This window comes from Calonectris borealis, chromosome 3 (assembly GCF_964195595.1).
Source record: "Calonectris borealis chromosome 3, bCalBor7.hap1.2, whole genome shotgun sequence".
In the NCBI taxonomy this organism is placed as follows: domain Eukaryota; kingdom Metazoa; phylum Chordata; class Aves; order Procellariiformes; family Procellariidae; genus Calonectris; species Calonectris borealis.
In genome coordinates this window covers 108,439,615-108,457,342 of record NC_134314.1, presented here as the reverse complement: position 1 = coordinate 108,457,342, position 17,728 = coordinate 108,439,615, and the positions used below count along the sequence as shown (strand labels likewise).

The 17,728-nt window shown below is 39.8% G+C and overlaps 1 protein-coding gene across 1 annotated transcript in view; it reads right to left on the bottom strand.

Annotated features, from left to right (window-relative positions):
- The window catches only part of CNIH3 (cornichon family AMPA receptor auxiliary protein 3), a 58,006-nt gene that overhangs the window by 19,652 nt on the left and 20,626 nt on the right, over positions 1–17,728 (bottom strand). The window contains 2 exon segments of the mRNA XM_075147223.1: positions 6,673–6,720; positions 9,657–9,725. Coding sequence (XP_075003324.1) covers positions 6,673–6,720; positions 9,657–9,725 — 117 coding nt within the window.

The window sequence follows — 17,728 nt, the reverse complement described above, 5'->3', positions numbered from 1 at the left end:
TCAGGCCAGTTAATAGAAGGTTCAGACCTTTATAAAATTAGAGATGAAACTGTGATCCAATCAAAAGGCACTCCGACTTCTTGGAAATATGTACCAGCCACTTTCCTTCATGACACAGTCCTCTCCCAGTAATGGCCAGACCAAAGGGAGGAAAATTATGATTTTCCAAGGAATAAAGCATTACTAGCTCAAGTGAAGTGGTAAAAGACATGCGCTGAATTGTCTAATCAAAAACTTGTATTTCTTCCCCTCATTCTACTCAGAGTTTGACCTTTGTTGTTTCTCCCAAGTTTCACTGGGAATTTCTACACAAATTCAGACATATTTGGTCATAATCACCAACAACGCGCTACACAGTTCTTATCTAAACAGTGTCTAAATTATAAGAACTTCAAATCCAAATCTAAGTCTAGGCCTATTCCACATGGGTTTATGCTTGAATATCAACACGTTTCTCATCTCAGAGCAATAAACAGAGATTGCTCCAAGCTGTCAATGTCAGGGAGGGAACGAGAACGCCCACAGAGGGCTACTACAGCTGCTTTTGTTGTAGTTCAATCTTAGAGATGAATGATAAGCATGAATGTCAAACTCAAAGTCGAACCCTTCCTAAATCCAGGGACATTCAGAAAGCTTTTTGATATAAACCAACTTTGTTTTGAACCACTGAATTGCAGTGCAAAGATTGGAGAAAAAAAAAAGTATTTGAGATGATAAAAATAATTTTAAAAATACGTAGTATTTATTTAAAGCATTTTATACACAGGAATGCCTGCTTGGGTAGAAGCTTCTGTATTGCATTGAGTCATAGGGAGACAAAGTATTGAATAACTACCTGGGTACCTGCAGTGTGTTTTCTGTATACGTTATTCTATATTCATTCTTCAGAAGTTATCCACATTGTCTCTTGATTAGGGTTTAGGCTTCCAGTCACTCAGTAGGAAAGGTCTCCTGACAGTTTTCCTGCTGCCCAGATGATTAGTCAAAACTCAGCAGTTTCATCATTTGGATGAGGTATGAAAAGACAGAGCATTCGATACATCAAGAAATACAACGTGTACTGAGAAACCAGTAACAATGATGAACTCTTTGGTCTCTAACGAGAGTGGACAAAGTTCAAGTGCTCCATCATTGTAACAATCACTGTTAATGGGAAAAATGTCACATGGTGCCATTTTTTGTTCCCTTTGTGATCTTTGTGACAGCAGCAGTTTATCAGAACTCTGGATACATCAGCCTCTTTGTCTTGCAAGGCAGAATACCACTGCTATTTCCACAGTCCAAAAATACCTTTTGACTAGATTAAAAATTCTGTTTTCCTCTCAGATAACACAAGCACCTAAACTTCAAAGACAAAATGTTGACTACCGGTTAGAAGGTGCTGAATGTAATGCATAATGCATACCACAAACCTGGCATGTATTTACCCTGCAGACTTATCCCTCTAGTGTGGCTATGCTGCAACATTTTCTTTTTCTGTCAAGTCTAACTAAATAAGGAATTAAAACATCTTTACTGAGGTTGTAAAAACTGTATAGCACTACAAAAGGTAAAAATATTGCTGCTATTCCCAGTTCTGCAACAAACCAATTGTCTTATTGCTGTAGTTTCTGCCTATGAGATTTTTCAGCCCCAGGAAGAAAGTATGATTCCTTCTTACATACAGATGGATACACACCACTTTAAAAATTCCTTGTGATTATACATCACATTTGCTAAATTTGCTTATATAACCTTACATTAAGCGTTTTAATGAACCATGCTATAGGCTTACAGAAGTACTCTGCTAATGACTATTAGCCTGCAGACTAGCTAAAAGAATGTCACACATCTATAAATCCCTAAATCCACGATGAAGCAATCAACGGACATACCCAGAAACACACACTTAAAATCCATCACATTATCTCAAGCTTGCCAGTGACTATGAGGCAGAACAACGGAAGGAGTGATCATCATAATAACCAGCAAATTTATCAAGAAGAAAAGAATATGATTAGTCAATTGAAATCAGCTACTGTGACACCTGACACTCTCCAAAGGGGTATGTCCGCTGGAGCTGCTTCATGCAGAGAATGGTAGGAGCTACTGGTAGGTGAAGGTCTGGAACCTTACAAAGTCCAAGTACAAAAATTATTTCATATGGCAATTACTCTAGTGCACATTGGTCAGTCTCCTTCATCCAAAATATGCAGGAAAGAAACTCTCAGCTGAATAAGGATAAACAAGGAAAGGTGGGGCTACTTTTTTAGAATGCTGACTTTCCATAATATTTATCTACATGTAAAGTACAAGAACCTCCATGCTCGGAAAATACTGTTTTCATCTGCTATTAAGGAAAAGCTAAAAAGCTAACTTGTTCCCTGTTAGCTGATCCAGTGAGCTCAGTAATGTTTCACTGAACATATCGTGGGTTTTTTACAAGCTTTGAGTAAGTGCATTCAACACGGACAAACAGGCATGGCACAGACACAGGATCGAGCCTTATCTTCTTCCTTGGAATGCTCTGTCTACAATTGAACCTGTGGTGTTAACCCACAAGTCTTCAAGCTTCTGACTACTCATGCCTCTGAATTACTGTTACTTTTGTACATGTAAGTAATTTTGACTTTTTTACAGATTATTTAAATATGGGAACATACCAAAACAAAATTGTATGCAGACATTCAGGCATGTGGAATTGTATATTATGCTCACTAGGTTTTACATTTTATTTACAGTATCTCAGTCTGAATGGAATGTCTTCTATAATAGCTCTTTAAGGTAACATTGGTTTCGGTTATTTACCAAAATAAATATAGTAAAACATAACTGTGATGTGTATTAGGATATATACTATGAAATACAAAAGATAGATTTATTTTATTTTTGCTGAGTAGTAAAAACCAGAATTGAATCTGGTAAACACCACTACTACTGCAGATCCAGCTCCACTGGAAGCCACAGTGACAGAAGGACTAGAGCAGACGAAGCATAGGCAACCTCCAACCTCCTAATTAAAACATTAAAACTTGCTTCAAAAAAGATTAGGTGAAGAGGTTTTGGGCGGTTTTCTTTTAAACACCCCAGCTCTTGATTTACAATCTACTGTTGCTGTTGCTACTGCTAGTACTGGAGTGCTGAACTGGCTAAGTTTGGTTATTGAAATTTGTCCCTGCAGGGTTTTTTGTCTGCATATTTGTTTGTATTTTTCAAGACAGTTCAAGTTCGTCTGAAACATCTTTGAGATTAATGTCACCTTGCCTGTGGTTAGATTTCTTGCTGAACTTGCTCTCTTCCAATCACCCCTTCAGAACTTGCAAAAAAAAACAAAAAACAACCAAATAAAATCAAGAAAAAGGATTGAGTTCTGGTACAATATTTTCTTACACTTGCAGTTTTACGAATTTTATGCCTAACTTAACTAAAATGCTCCACTACAGCAGAAAAATGAGTAAAAGTCTGTCTTTTATCTACCTCAATTCCATCCCAGTGAGTTCCAGATCTAGTTTTGCTGTTCATAAATCACTTTTACTTTAGCTTAATGGGGTTTAAAAACAAATATTTTCTGATAATTTGAGAAAGGTCACCTATATTGTTCAGCAGTGTTTGGCATGAGCAAACTGAAGTCTGAAATACGTTCGCTGAGCAGGAAGCAAGTTCAATCAACTCTCCTCCCTAGTAAGGATTTATCAGATTAATTCAAAAATTATGATGCATAACCTAATCACAAATTAATTTAAATTTCCTCAAAGGTAAAGTAATAATATTACAGTGGTTGATTAATGAAATAGACCGTGTTTTAATCTGGGAAATTCCTAATTGTCCTTAGCGCTAAAATAAGTACATCCAACAGGAATCAATCAGGTAGGTAGATTTCTTGAAATACAACTGCAATTACAATTATATAATGTTGCTGTCATCATTATTTTAATAACCCCACCAAAATATTTAATCTCAAAAATCATGGTAGATCTATATGGCACACTTCACCTATCCCTCTCCTCAGCAGGGCTAATGAGCCCAAGAACCCTGTACTGCTGCATACTGCACTGCTTCCACCAGCTCAAGACAGCTCATTCACAACGTTTGTGTTTCTCTGTACAGCATTGTAGTGTGTCACATAATCATATCCTCAGAGAAACAAAGGCAATTTAGCAAAAAAGAGAGCACAGATACAAACTCCACAGCATTCGCCAAAACTAGTGTATGTCCTATGGGAATCATGTAACACTTGTATGAGACACCAGTGTCCACACAATGGACATTGGCGGACATTCAACAGTTTAACAAGCACACACATGAACCCATATATATATACTACTATAAAGCCCCCAAAACACACCACTGAATGAAACGAGATACCTGTATTCTGAGAGAACCTCACTTTGTACTGGCTTCAGAAAATAAGTCCTTCCTCTCATTTACTTCAGGATAGAAGAGATTTGACCATGGCTATACAAAGTTCATAGCTTCTTTATACATAATCAATCATTCTCCCGTGACCAGAAAACTTAGGCTGATCTAATTCTAATTCTATCCACCATAAAAACGTGGACCTATGTGTACATGCATGTACACATGCCAGCACCACATATATCTGCTTCACATGATCCCTACTTTTTTCAATGATATAGAAACATTTTCCCCAAACTAAACGTCAGCAAATGCCTGGCTGCAGAACAATTACATCCTCCATTCTATTTTGGAAAACGTAAATAAGTCATATAATATCTGGTGACATATCACACACCTGGTCACAGTTTGTTAATAATCTTCTCCGAGTATTTTGGCGATAAAACTGAAAATCCATCCTTAAGAAACTCTTTGCCCACTGGGATCAGATTTATATGACATATTGTATGCCCATTTAATAATTCCCAAGAACCCCTTCCGACCCAGGATATAATGAAACCGAATATATTTTTATAGCCCACCAATAACTTCTTTAAAAAACAGATTTACAGCAGATCTTAAGTTCTTAATGTCTATTTATGACATTAAGTTCTAATGTCATAAATAGCAAGGTATCACTGTTTTCAAAGCCCTTTAAAAGAATTATCTGACTTCAAGACATAGGAAAGCAGATATGTTGTTATTTCATAGAAAGAGAAACAGACCTAAAGCCACACAATGTTACAATGGGGGATATATTTAGTGCTTGCTGAAAGCATCCTAACTGCTATTTTCCTGTATCTATATAGCTGGCACACAATTCTTTACTGTTTTTCCAGAGCTTTCCCCAACAGTGAATCCTTTATACTACATAAACTAAAGCTATTTTTAGTGATTGTCAGATTTGAAGGCTACAAATCTCTGTAGTTATTGCACCTCCTCTTCTCAATTAAAACAAAGTGTCCCCAAAGAACTCTGAAGAAGAGGCTGAATTAATAAACTGTTTAAGTGAACCAGAAGCAAGCCAATCCCTTATGAATACAGAGTCTGTAATTAGCCAAAATGCTCCATTTTGCTATTCACAGTGAGGCTGAGGCTCAATAAAAATTAAACACTGATGCAAGCAAGGCATTCTCACGGGGCTCACATATATTAATACATTACCACTCACCAGTTGCTTTACGTCAAAGAAACCAGGACACAGCTTGAAATTGGCTGGCTGCCTATTTGATAAAATGGAAAGCTATCGGTGATAAGTATTCTCGCTTATTTCCATATCCCTAGTGTCATAAACAGGCTAAGTAAGTACTTAAATGTGGCTCCTAACAGTCACATGCTCATAATGGTGCCAAACAGATATGACTCAGGTTCTGACTGATCAGAGAACGACACTTCACCGATTCTGCATGGAGTCACAGTTACGCCTCTGGATCACCCCAAACCAATAATCCCTAGCACTGGCTTTTCCAAAACCTCTAAGGATGAGACCATCAGTTTCTTAAAACCATATCTGAATTTAGTTCTTAGCTTGATTAGGATGCAGTCAGCAGTCCACACTTCAGTGATAAACTTTCTAAGCAAAAATGCAGAATAATTTAGGTGGCTCCATTACTACTCTGCTGAAGGCAATTTATAGAAACTTGAATATATAGAATAAAATAGTTTGGAACTATGATTATTTGGACTTCAATGGGACAGAGTCAGGAGAACAATGAGTGTTTATGAAAACCCTCTTTCAAGCTACAGATAAGTAACCCATGAATGTATCAATCCTACAATTTATCAGCTCCTTCAAATCCCTCAGAAACTGAGGCACTCAGCATCTCTCTCGTGTCAAGTTAAAATAAATACTATATCAACTTTTCTATTCAGCCAATTGAAAAACTTAAACATTAAATATGTATCTAATGAAATGTTTAGTTTACCAAATAGTAAGCCACTGTTCAGAAAAAGGGTATTTCTAAAGCCTGTACTACACTAATATCATCAGTTGATAGGGCTATAAAAGCACCTCAAGCTGCAACTGCAAAACGAACCACCACCTTCGAAACACCTTCTAAAAATGAATGGGCTGGTGTTCTGAAGTTTCAGTTCTTATCCAGAAATCCTCTATGTTAACCTTTTATAATTTGTCTTACTCTGTCCTCACAAGGTCATCATGACTTCCACTTCTGCAGTAGAATCCAGCCTTTCATCAATGGAGTGTGGGGATCATTCAAAGAGCAAATGAATGCACATCGCCACTTGATGGCTTTAATTCTCACAAACGTCACAAATTCTACGCTAGTTTATGCTCACCTTTCGCAGGAGAAAGCAGATACGCTCAATATTTCTTAGCCGCTCTCTCTGTCAAGAAAGAGTGGGAAAAAGGTAGGAGATTAGCTGGTGTTATAAATTAAAGACAATATATTACAATTACAATGGGTCAAGATCATATGGCTGCAGGGAAGCAACACACGTTATTAATCTGAAACGATAGCATTCACTTCTTACCTACTGCTTGCAAGCCAAATGATTTACTCATTTCAAAGTCCCAATAAGTTATTTTTTCATCTGTAACTGAGTGAACAATATAAACAGGGGATTTAAGTCTGTGTTAGCCTTGAGCCAGGGGTTGCAACTTCTTTTAAGTCAGCATTTGTGGCTCTATCCAGTGGTGCCAATCTACACCACAGAGACTTGGTCTTGCATTTTCAGGTACCCAACCTCTGGCTTCAAGATAATTCTGAATGGGAAAACCAACTACGAAGTTGGTATGGCAGCCCTTCCTCTATCACTAACAGGGTGCCTCAGCAACATGTGATACTAGAATTTAACCCATTAGTGAAGAATATCTGAAATGTCCTAGAAATGCCACTTTAAACAACAGATGCATTCATAAATACTGAAAGTCACTGTGACTCAAAAGATGCTCTAAGCTCGATTCATAGAAAGAAGACAAGTCAAAGACAGGTTTTCTTTTAAATGACTCATAATGAGAAATTCACTAGTAAAATCAGATAACCCCATCATTGGAGTTACTATGAAAGATTCAACTGTTGGTTACACTGCAGAAGGCAGAGTGGTTTTGTTGTCTTCAGAAGACTACCTGGTAATATTTTCATTTAGACATGGGAAAAAATATTCTGAACAATGACCTTTTTTAAACAGGTAATGTAATATACCAATGTGAAAAGCCAACTCTCCCTAAGCTTTTTGCTCTTCAAATGTTTTAAATTTGCTCCGTTTGAGTTTTATTTCTATTCTCCAAAGAAATGTCTCTTTTCCTTCCCTGTCCCCCAGTTTAAGCCATTTTTAAAAAAAGGATCATTTTGGAGAGACAGTGAGACAGTGGAAGCTTGATAGGCACCAGACAAATATTGTGCCTCTCTCTGGTGTCTGTAATCTAAAAGAGATTCAGAAATTTTAGAGTCACAGGTGCAAACATGAGAACGGATATGTGTGGATGTGCTTGTGAAGCTGCAGAAAGCTTTTTTGCCTTTAGTAGGAGGCAAGTGGAGAGGGAAAGATAATCCTCTCAATTCCCTTTAGAAGACTGACGCCTAACTGCAGCTGGCCTTGGAGAAGTAGGAAGTCTATCTTTGAACTGTAGGTAATAGAGTGTGAATGAGGAAATTTGAATTAAATTCTCAGTACTGCCATTGGTTTTGCCCCTGATTTCTCCCTAATTCAGCCTTCTCTTGTCAAAAAGGCTCTACCCTCTGTCTTGAAAACATTATGGAAGATACATGAGTAAACATCAGACATTCTTATAGTGCAATAAAGAAAACTATCCCACCAAATAAATGGAATACGGGCACGAGCAACTATGCATAGGGAAAAATGAAAATACACTTGACCAAAGATAAAAGAAATAAAAAATACCTGCTAAAAATCTTCCTTTTATGTCAATATAAAAGGCATCAACATGTATACTGTGCAGAAGAAAGCAATCTGAGATTATTGCTTGAGTTATCATGGAAAGTTTCATAGAAGAGAGTCAAATATGTCAACTGATCACAGAATACTTTGCTGTGTTTTACTGGAAACTCTAAGATTAACTTTTTGATTACACCACTAATATGATTGAAACAGGAACTTACTAACTTTTTTTATCCTGGAGACCAATTCCATTACCATTTTAAAATAAAAGCAAATTATCTCCATGGAACATCTTACAAGTTTTAGGAAGAGAACAACTTACTGGAATTTGGCACATATAAATACACGTTTCTTGTGTGCAGTTCTCAAGATGGGAAGTAAAAACAGATAAAGTGAATTCAAAATCAGATTACTTCCAGTAAATTCAAAACCAGATTACTTCCATTGAAGTCCTCTACAGGATTTCTTCATATAATTTCTTTCTTCTGTTCTCATTCTTTGCTTATGTGTTAGTGAACAGTAAACAAGTCTTCTTAGTCAAAGATTCATGAAAAGATTATGCTTAAAATCATCAGTGGTCTAAGCAGTACCGCAAATCCTCTGCTGAGTTATGAAACAAGATTAAATGGCAAAGTACTAGCTACTGAATCTGGTTATCATTTGCAGGCAATTCAATAACTTGATACTCTGTAGAGATCAAATTCAGCACCTGTCATAATCATTGTAATTCCCAGTGAGACGACAGGGAGCCAAGTTCTGCTCTCAGTTCCGGTGGTACAAATCTGATGCATTTTTAACTGTAGTCAGCAAAATCACCCTAGATTACAGCTTTAATTAACAGAGGAATTTTCATATGCTTAAATCTGGGTTGCATTTTGGTTCATTAGGTAAAACTGAGTTTACAGTCCCAGGGTGATATTTAACCTTTTCCATAGCAGATGCAGCAGAATGTGTTATTTACTCTTAAAGCACAGGAGAATTTAGGGCCCTGCCATGGGACAGAGAGGTCTAGGAATGCACTTCTTATCAAATCCTTTCAAGCTTTTGACTCATTGATACAGACAGTATGGGAGAAGGCGGTCATCCCATGCTTGAACGCAGAGAAAGCAAATTATTTCAAAAAGGAAAACTTGTGCCACAGAATGAAAAGATAAAAAGAAAGCATTAGCATCACATTTTATATCCTTCTGTTTTTGAACTTCCAAATTATCTTCCTGCCTCCTTCAGCAAAAAGCAAAGCTATTAGCATAAAGAGTCGCCATCTGGCTTCCTACGACTGCCCCAATAAATCAATTTCCCAAACTACAGTTAACTTCACAACAGACTCTACATTCATTTCCACACTCATACTTTCACTGACAGCTCAGTACATCCCCCTTTCTTTAGTAGCTGTTGCTTAGCAAGCCACTGCTTGTACTTACTGCGTGGACTGGGTTGCACTGATCTATTGGGCTTTTGAAATCTGTCCGAAGTTCATCAAAGGCGATTATCTGAAAAACAGTTTTTTCAAAAATTGTAATGAATGCTCATTCAAACTCTTATTTTTCCTTTAGGAAAATTAGATGCATTGCCTCCCTTCCTCCCTTTCCTGAGAAAATATGGGAAACTAGCTTCCCTGATACGCTCCTCTAAGAACTAACTAGTTAAAACAAAACATGGGGTACTCCTACATATGACACCTAGAACCTTGTAATGTAATATCATACCTATAGCCTTTTCAGCATTGTAGCTTTGCAGATTTCTTCCCTCATATCAGCTACAATTTTCTTCTCAAACTTCCAAATGATATAAAACTATTTCACAAACAAATGCATCTCCAGACTTGATGGAAAAAGTCATTAGCTACCTAAAACACAGAGATGCATCAGATATGCTATTCCAGGTTTAATACATAAACAGCCCCTTTTTATTAGTTGTTAAACCTACTTCAGATATTAGAGATGCATCAGATATGCTATTCCAGGTTTAATACATACACAACAGCCCCTTTCTATTAGTCATTAAGCCTACTTTAGATATTAATTCTGAATTACTATATCAGCTTAATTATTATTAAGCCACTATTCATTATCAAGCAAATTCCTCAAAAGGTAAACTACTTCAGAGCAAAACATGCCCTTCCTAAATTCCGGTAGGTTTTGGAACCTTTACCTCAGACCTCATTAATGGAGACATGCCTTTTGCTCATGTCCTTTAGTTTCCTCCATTAACTGATGGATTCAGACACACTGGTAATTACTGCCTGCTTTTAAAGTACAGCAGATAAAAGTGCCCATAAAAATAATAATGCTTGATAATGTTTTCTTGGAAAGGAAACAGCTGTAATAACCCTCAGCATATTTCAGTCAAAGATCTCAAAGCACGATCTTTATTTTATGTTTGTGTTCTAGTAATAACTTTTCTTCTGCTTGCTTCACGCAAGGAATGAAAGCTCACTATGACATGCACCACATAAATATATGTTAAAACAATGATTTCTCTTTAGACAATTTACAACCCAGGAAAGCATTTTTCTCGACAAAAAGATGATGGAAGTACAAGGTAGCAGTTGGGTAATTAGTATATGAGTGGAACAACCATTCTATGACGTTACAGCATGCCTGCTGCCTAGCTGTTCAAAAAATAACTAACTGGGTGTCAACACAGACCTGCTGTATAGGTAAAACACATTCATTTTACAGATATGGAATGCAGGAGCAGAAATCCTGAAAATGACCTATCCATGATTTATATAATAATCTGGTGAGAGGCTTGAGAATAAAACCTAGAGCTACAATCCACAAATCCAAGCATTACTCCACATCCCACTCTAATGCTGCATTCATCACACTGAAGCACATTTAAAATCAAAAGTGTGGCATTTTACAAGAGCACTCTAAAGAATTCAATTTATTCAACTATGACAAGTCAAAGTGCCAGAATAAACCACAAAGGGAACTATAAAACGTGATCATAAGTGAAGCATTTCTCCCCATAGATGCAGTATCTCTACTAGTTAGGAATCAGACCTGCAACGGATGTTTAGACTAAGGTAAAAGAACAAATAACAGAAACCGTGAGCGGGTCGGAGTACAATTGTGAAGAATAAGGCTTATGACACCTCTATATTTAATGCTTCTTGAACAGGTCTTCATATTCTCAAGCTGGGCCAACTGTTAAGAAGGTAACAACCAGCAAGTCAGACACACATGCTTCTGTTTGTAATTGGGTATCAACAGCAGCACTGACAGCATTGACAGAAAGGGGGAAGGATGGCCCTGTAACAGGTAAGAGAGGTGCCTCTGTTCATAGCTGTGCCACTGATTTACTTTGGGATCCTATGCATCTGCCTTAAATTCTCTTTGCCTCACTGCACTGGTACTTACAGATGTAGCTTTAAGATATAAAGCTATTATGAGCTTTGGGTGACAACTCTCTTTAATAATGTACAGTGGTAACAGCTTTTTTCTGTTGTAAATATAGAGATAGGCTGAAATTTCCTTGGGGGGGAAAAAAAAAAAAGAGTGAATGTGCTGTGCTCTTCCTTTTGGTAGTCAGTAACAGCAACCAGGAGTTTGAGATAATCATGAAATGACAGCCAGTACAAGATCCAGCTCATGTGGTGAGGAAAGACTGGTGTGAAACAACACCACGAGGAACCCGAATACTGGACTCATAAGATGGACCTGATGGACCTCCTTCAAGAAGTCCAGGAAAGCCTCTAAAGATTCACTGAACACGGAGATAAGATGATAACCCTAAAGCGTGTTTAGATGAAGAAGAACTAGGTCGCTCTGAAAAACAGAACCATTAAGGCAGGGCTCTGTTGAGCTAGCCTTAACTAATGCAGCTAAGCCTTGAAGAAATCCTAAATGACAGTTTGGAAAAGGGATTAGCCTCAAATATAATATATATTTAGATTTCCTCATTTTTTGCTTTCTATTTTTTTTACCAGCATTCCCAACTCTGTAGTCAAAAACCTACTCTTTATTTGCTGGCACACAATTTATTTTACGTTGTGCTTGTATTCTATCTAAGTGCATTGAAACAAATCTGACAGTATTAAGTACATTGTTTTCATGGAACCAGTAAGTGTAAATACAGTAGTCTCACAGACAAACCTTTTGGGACGCCTGCAAATTATGACAATGTGAAGAGACATTCCTCCTACACCTGCAAGAAACAGATTGAGGTCTGGTATCAAGCACACAGGATTGGAGGAAAGTTTCTTCAGTAAAGGTTTCAGTGTCTCTCTGGAAGGAGACTGACAGAAATAAATCCTCCTCAATTCTTAGTATTTTATTTCATAGAAGTTCCGTAATAGTTTATATTACACTATGTAACTGTGCAACAAATTATGTTGTATTACTGAAAATAAGGCTGGGCTGTGCCACAGCATTGTTTACATAATTAATTAGGAAACATCTTCCTCTTTCAATTAAAACTAGGCTTGTGTAGCAGTTTAATGCCCTAGGGCATGTGTGGCTGGAGTTGCCATTTTTCCCCTACAAAAACCAAATAATTAACTGCTTGCCTCCATTAAGTATTTCACAATGCTTTCACAGGAGGTGCAGTGCTCTGGCCATACTCTAGAGAAACAATCTTCTGTCCATTTACATTTCAGCTGGATGCAGCTACCTGCTTCCCATACATCAGCCGATTGGAGTTGCTGAATGCTTTGGAACAGCATCCGGGTATGCTCAAGGTCTGTTTCACCTCCAAAATTGCCACACTTACCAGCAATCTGAGAGAGTAGTTCAGTTGGAGGCAAACAATGTAATAGATCCCAGTCAGGGCAGTTCACCATATGAATTGCCATCATTTCACCTCTGTAAATGAATGTATTTTATAAACCATTCAATATCTTTTAGTTATCCAATCTAATTTGATCCAGGGTGGCAATTAAGACTACAAAACATACATACGCGTGGACATCAGTGACCCCATCTCTCCAAAGGCCACACAATAAACAGACTGTTCCAAAGAAAAATGACTATCCTCTAGTCACAAAGCTAAACAGACAGCTAAGCAGATAGCATTTTGGAAACATGTGCCAGGACTGATCTTACACAGAGGAGAAATTTATTTCTATTCGTAAATATTAACGTTGTGCACAGCTTCATAGGAAGAGAATAAGAACCATTTGATATTTATTTAGGAACTCCAAGAAAAAAAACAAGTTATCTGTTTATTTGCAAAGCTATATCAGGGGAAAAAAAAAGCATCACATTTAGCAATAATTTTTATCATTACTGCAGAAAGGGGCCAGGAATTGAATGGGCAATGGATATTGAACTGTCTTCTGTCTTGGGGAATCTTCCCTGTGATTCCACGCTGCAAATCATTGCAGGAAGTTTGTTCTGCCACTGCCCTAGCCGTGCTTTCTTCTGTAGATAGGAGTGTACTTGTGGGTGTTATCCACCTGATAAAACTAAAGGTTTATAAAAATACTGGTTGCATTCTCTGGTGATTCACACCATCTGCAAATCTCATAACTCCAAGTGTAAGTCAGCAAGGACTTTGCCTCAGTTTAAACACATACTGAACAGATGAGATTGTGATGACAACGTATGTTTCAGTACAGCTACAACTGCAATGATATTTATAAAATTTGTTTTCATTACCCACACTCTCTGTGCTCATCTCTCCAGACAATAACAGCATTGAATAATGAAGTATTCACATAAGATTGAACCTGAATTTTGTTTTCTTCCTATGCTTATGCACCCATCAAACGGAAAATTTCACCTATTAATGGTAGGAATGAATTATGATCTCTCATTTTTAGGGAAAGTACTTTTTTTTTTAATCACTGAGCTCTTACAGAAATATATTTTAATTGAGAACCTGATGTTTTAGGGTGGCAATGGAGTTAGTGTGGGTGTGAATTCAGTGACAGCAAAGAAGTTGGATATTATTGCTTATTTGCATCTCAGAAAAGTTAAGATGAAACAGAACTTGATGACAATCACACTAACCACAGAACATAACAGTAACACTTAACATATGTTTCCTTGCCACCACCCTGTCAATGCACCACAATCCCATCTTGAAGAAATTGTCTTTAATGGTTTATTTAAACAATTTGTCTACCCCACCACTCTCATACACAGCTTTCACAGCACCCATACCAGCAGTTCATAGACTGTCTGCAAGTCAGCACACAAAGAGAAGATGGGCAGGTTTAGGAGCACGCTGTGCTCCTAAACTTCGTGCCTGCCCATCAACTGCTGTATAGACATATTTACTGTGTTTGGGAGATAGTGTTGAAAATTTATCATGTTTGAACCATGTTGATGCAAGCTGGGTGAGTAACTTTGTTGATTTTGTTGAGCAGAAGCAGAAACAGAAAAATCGTGTAAGGGACAGTCAGTCAGGTAAGAATGCAAAAGGACCTGAAACAGGTCACTGTCTTGACATGATGGAGTACAGGGAGCTCATAGAGAGATGTAGAGAATGGTAACATCAACAAAGGAGCTTAGCTATGGTATCCACCCGGCAGAAAGCTATGTCCTCTGCGCTCGCCAGAATGGATGCGGCAACTCAGACAGAGCTCCCATGAAAACATGCAGCCATCCAGGTCTCAGGCTGCAGGGAGTGCCAGAGCCTTTCGCTGGTAATGGATGGCAGTAGTGAGAACAGCTGTGTGAGGTGTGACCAGGTGGATGATCTGCTCAGCCTGGTGGCAGAGCTACAAGAGGAAGTAGAAAGGTTAAGGAGCATCAGGGAATCTGAGAAAGAGATAGACTGGTGGAACCATGCTCTGCCCTCCGTGGGACAGAAAAAGGAACAGTCACCAGAAAAAACCCTTCTCCTGCTAGGCTGAAGTCAGTAGCTTAAAGGAGAGGAGTCAAGTCCACGCTTGGGGTGGCAGGCGAACCCCCTCCTTGCCCACCTCGCCTTCTCAGGTGCCTCTTTACAACAGGTATGAGGCTCTGGATGTGGAAGACCAGTCAATGGATGATGTGGATGACGGTCCACCTACACTAGAAGTGTTGCCAGGGTCAGAAAGGCCTACCCCACGTATCACGACCACCTCCACAAGGAAGAAAAGATGGGTTATAGTTGTACACAACTCCCTTCTGAGGGGAACAGAGGGTCCACTATGCCGGAACCAGGACAGGACATCACTAGGAAACTTCCTAGCCTGGTACCGCCCTAGGACTATTACCCATTACTGCTCTTCCATGTGGGTGGCGATGAAGCCACAACGCGTAGTCCAAGGGCAATCAAAAGAGACTTCAGGGCCTTGGGACGGTTCATAAGGGAATCTGGAGAATTCCTCTCTCCTTCCAGTTGCGGGCAGCAACACTGGAAGAAACAGATGCACCCAGTCTATTAATACATGACTCTGTGGCTGGTGTCACCACCACAATTTTGGGTTTTTCGATAATGGGATGGCCTACGCAGCACCAGGCCTGCTGGGATCAGATGGGATTCACCTTTCTCAAAGGGGGGACAGGGTCTTTGCTCACAAGCTAGCGGGGCTCATTGACAGAGCTTTAAACTAGACTTGAAGGGCGAGGGGGATAATATTAGGCATGCTGGTGACAAGCTGTGGGATGACACGCCAAGGCTAGAGGGACAGAGTGCTAGCATGGGCCCTCAGCCTGTTGCTCTAAGACGTGCTGGCTACACTGCAGCACACTTGAAATCTTACAGAGATGAGCCGGGGCTCCTGAGGTAATAGCAGCTGACAGGGAAACACCAGTGAAATACCTCAATGGAATTAAGGGGTGTTCCTCTAAGAAGGTGACATGGCCAACAGCCCAGCTGAAGTGCCTCTACACCAATGCACACAGCACGGGCAACAAACAGGAGGAGTTGGAAGCCACTGTGCTGCTAGAAAGCTACAACCTAGTTGCCATTCCTGAAACTTGGTGGGACAAATCCCATGACTGGAGTGCAGCTATTGATGGCTACAAGCTGTTCAGAAGGTACAGGTGAGGAAGGAGGGACAGAGGGGTTGCTCTCTACATCAAGAAATGGGTAGAGCGTGAAGAGCTGTCTCTTAAGAATAGCCATAAGCAGATTGAAAGGTTATGGGTAAGAATTAGAGACTGCGGCAACAAAGGGAATCTTGTGGTTGGTGTCTACTACGGGCCGCCTGATGAAGGGGAGCCTATTGGCAGAGCCTTCTTACTCCAGCTACAGGAGGCATCGTGCTCGCAGGCTCTCGTCCTGCTGGGGGACTTCAACCACCCAGACATCTGCCGGAAAAGTACCAGGGCAAGCTGTAGGCAATCCAGGAGACTCCTGGAATGCATTGAGGATAACTTCTTAAGCCAGGTAACAGACAGCCCTACCAGAGGGGATGCGATACTAGACCTGATGGTCACCAACCCAAGTAAGCTAACCAGTGATGTCAAGATTGGAGGCAGCCTGGCCTGCATAGATCACGCACTGGTGGAGTTCGCAGTCCTGAGGGATATGGGTCAGGCAAAGAGTAAAGTCAGGACCCAGAATTTTAGGAAAGCAAACTTCCAGCTCTTCAAGGAGTTAGTCAATAGGACCCCCTGGGAAACTGCCCTCAAGGACAAGGGAGCAGATCAGAGCTGGCAGATCTTTAAGGACGCTTTCCACAGAGTGCAAGAACTCTTGATCCCCAGGTGTAAGAAATCAGGCAAGGAAGGCAAGAGACCAGCATGGATGAGTCGAGACCCGCTGGTCAAACTAAAGGGCAAGAAGGAAATACACAGGCAGTGGAAGCAGGGACAGTATCCTGGGAAGAGTATAGGGACACTGCCCAGTTGTGTAGGGATGGGGTCAGGAAGACCAAGGCGCAGATGGAGCTGAACTTGGCAAGGGATGCAAAGAATAGTAAGAAGGGCTTCTACAGGTAGGTCAGCCAGAAAAAGGTCAAAGAAAGTGTATCCCCCTGATGAGCAAGACTGGCAAACTGGTAACAACAGATGAGGAGAAGGCTGAGATGCTCAACAACTTTTTTGCCTCAGTCTTCACTGGCAGCCTCTGTTCCTACACCTCTCGAGTGGATGGACCACCAGACGGGAATCAGGGGAGCAAAGTCCCTCCCACTGTAAGAGAAGATAAAGTTTGTGACCATTTGAGGAACCTGAATATACATAAGTCTGTGGAACCTGACGAGATGCATCACAGAGTCCTGAGGAAATTGGCTGATGTAGTTGCCAAGCCACTCTCCATGGTATTTGAAAACTCACGGCAGTCAAGTGCAGTCCCTGCTGACTGGAAAAAGGGAAAGATTGCACCCATTTTTAAAAAGGGTAGAAAGGAGGACCCTGGGAACTACCAACCCGTCACCCTCACCTCTGTGCCTGGGAAGATAATGGAAAAGATCCTCCTAGAAGCTATGCTAAGGCACATGGAGGACAGGGAGGTGATTCGAGACAGCCAGCATGGCTTCACCAAGGCCAAGTCCTGCCTGACCAACCTAGTGGCCTTCTATGATGGAGTGACTACATCAGTGGACATGGAAGAGCTATGGATGTCGTCTATCTGGACTTCTGTAAGGCCTTTGACAACATCCTTCTCTCTA